Here is a 2175-nt window from a genome sequence, read left to right as displayed (position 1 = left end):
ACACACACACACACACACACACACACACACACACACACACACACACATCGGATCCCACGCTGCTCGCACCTGCCCCCACGCGCGCTGGGCACACAGCCTCCTGCTGCGGCGGTCACTCACCTTCGGCGCGAGAGCGGATCTCGGACACCGTCCTCCGCATGGTGGGCATCTCGACGGCCCCTGCAGGTGGGTCTCGGGCGGGGAGCCTGCACCTGTCACGGCGCCGCGCGGGCGGGAGGACTGGCTGCGCCGCGCCGAGGGCTCAGCTGCCGCGGGACCGCGCCTCCCACCCAGGGTAGCGTCGCCACCGGCAGCGGCCAGGGCACTCCGGCGGGAGGGGGAAGGCGGCGAAGGAGCGGCGACCGCAGAGCCGCCTCGGTCTCCCTGCGGCGGCGGAGGGGCGGGCCCGAGGGGCGGAGCCGGGGGCGGTGCCGGGGTCGGGGTCTGCCGGGAGCGCGCTCACTCGCTGTTCTCCTGGAACGGGGGCGGGGACAGGCGCGCCGGGCCTCCGGGCCCAGCCCAGTCCGGACCGTACCATCCACGGGGAGGGGACGTCGATCTAGCATTCTCGGCCTTTCGGCCCACCTCGGCCCACCTCAGCCCTCCTTAGGGTCAGTACGAGTGTCCCAAGTCTTAATGAGAGAGGAAGAGCTACCCTAGTTTCTGAAAGCTCCATCGACCCTCTGTGCTGCAGTGCAATGGAACCGCCCGTCCTTAGCGCCTGGGTGCTGGGTTCGGTGTGGGCAAGCTGAGTCTAGGGATCTGAGAGCGTGTAGGTGACGTCTGTGCTGGTGTGGGAGACACTGCGATCGCCGCCTGGGTGGAATCCTAGCCGATCTTAACTCCCAGCCTGACTCCTGGCCTGAGCTGCACTTGATCCGTCGCTAGTAGCAGGCTGTGAGACCTGAAGCTGTGAGAGCAGCTCCTCTTCTTGTCATTGAAGCTTAAAGCCACGCAACCCCTGTGGGTTTGAACCCCCACTTCCCACCAGTTCCGAAACTGCAGCCAAGCCAACTGTTGACTGCGTGGTTAACCAAGCAATTCTGTTTGTGGTTTCTGTTCCAGAAAGTTCACTTCAGTAGTTTATTCTCAAAGCCTATTGGGGAGTTGGTATAAAATCCATACAAATGTTAATTACTAGTCCTTATATCAAAGACTGGAGGTCGACTTCAGTACCTTTTATTTTGTGTAGTAAAACCCATTCTAAAAAGTCGAAATAAATGCAGTGTTAATTTGTTTCCGATTTCACCCGCGAGATAGGACGAGGGAAGCTTTGTGTCTAGGAAGCTCCTGAGCTGGGAAAGAAGAAAATATAACCAGGTAAAAGCAACTGGCTTCTTCCCTTTTCGTGTATTGTTCTTCCGGGCACCTAGTGGGGGGGTGGGGGGGAGGGCATTTGTGTTCCTTTCAGACCCGGAAGGGAGTGGTGAGTTTAACCAGAGAGAGGGGTAATTCTAACTGGAGCATAAGGAAAAAAGATAGATAGATAGATAGATAGATAGATAGATAGATAGATAGATAGATAGATAGATAGATAAGCATCTTCTCTCCATTTGTGGTACTTCCTCTACTTCCGGGCAGCTCACACTAATCAGAGCTCTGCCTCACATCAATACCCAGGAGACCAATACATATGTATGCCTCACTCATCTCTTATTCAGAGGCCGGGATCAGAACAAAGAAAACATTTTTTTTTTTTTCCAGTGTTCTTAGAATCTTTCAGGTTAAAACAGACTCAAATGAAAATATGTCTGTGCAAGTGATGGACATAAATTAAAACTACAGTCTGTGGAGAGAAAGAAAACGAATACAGCCTTATCAAGACTGTCATCACTGGCCAGTTCTGCTCTGAAGCTCCACAATCTCCTGAGGGAAAAGTGGGCTTCCTCTTGATTGATATAAATGAATCTGAAACAAAGTAAATGACTAAGAGCAGGAGGAAAATGAAATCAGCTTTAAAAGTAAGCAAACAAACAGAGGGTAAGTAGTGGTTTTTAAATTAACATTTTGAAGGAGATTTTTATGAAGCCATTGCATAGCAAAATGACCTGTTTGATTCATGAGCAATCTCCTTTTTGGTTCCTATGAGCTCTTCAATGAGGTTCACTTTTGCTTACTTATTGATAATAACTATCTACACAGAGTTCTGAGGTTACCTGTTTTCTACAGAGCCAT

The 2175-nt window shown here is 52.1% G+C and overlaps 1 protein-coding gene across 2 annotated transcripts in view; it reads right to left on the bottom strand.

The window, feature by feature from the left end:
* The window catches only part of Atp8a1 (ATPase phospholipid transporting 8A1), a 221120-nt gene extending 220723 nt beyond the window's left edge, over positions 1-397 (bottom strand). For both annotated transcript variants that reach the window (XM_055629410.1, XM_055629411.1), the window contains exon 1: positions 121-397. In XM_055629410.1, coding sequence (XP_055485385.1) covers positions 121-169 — 49 coding nt within the window. In that variant the 5' untranslated portion in view covers positions 170-397. The remainder of the gene's footprint in view (positions 1-120) is intronic.
* Between the last annotated feature and the right edge of the window lie 1778 nt (positions 398-2175).

The sequence above is a fragment of the Psammomys obesus genome, unplaced genomic scaffold, assembly GCF_907164565.1.
Source record: "Psammomys obesus unplaced genomic scaffold, mPsaObe1.curated_primary_1811, whole genome shotgun sequence".
Classification (NCBI taxonomy): domain Eukaryota; kingdom Metazoa; phylum Chordata; class Mammalia; order Rodentia; family Muridae; genus Psammomys; species Psammomys obesus.
This window is presented reverse-complemented; position numbering and strand designations above follow the sequence as displayed.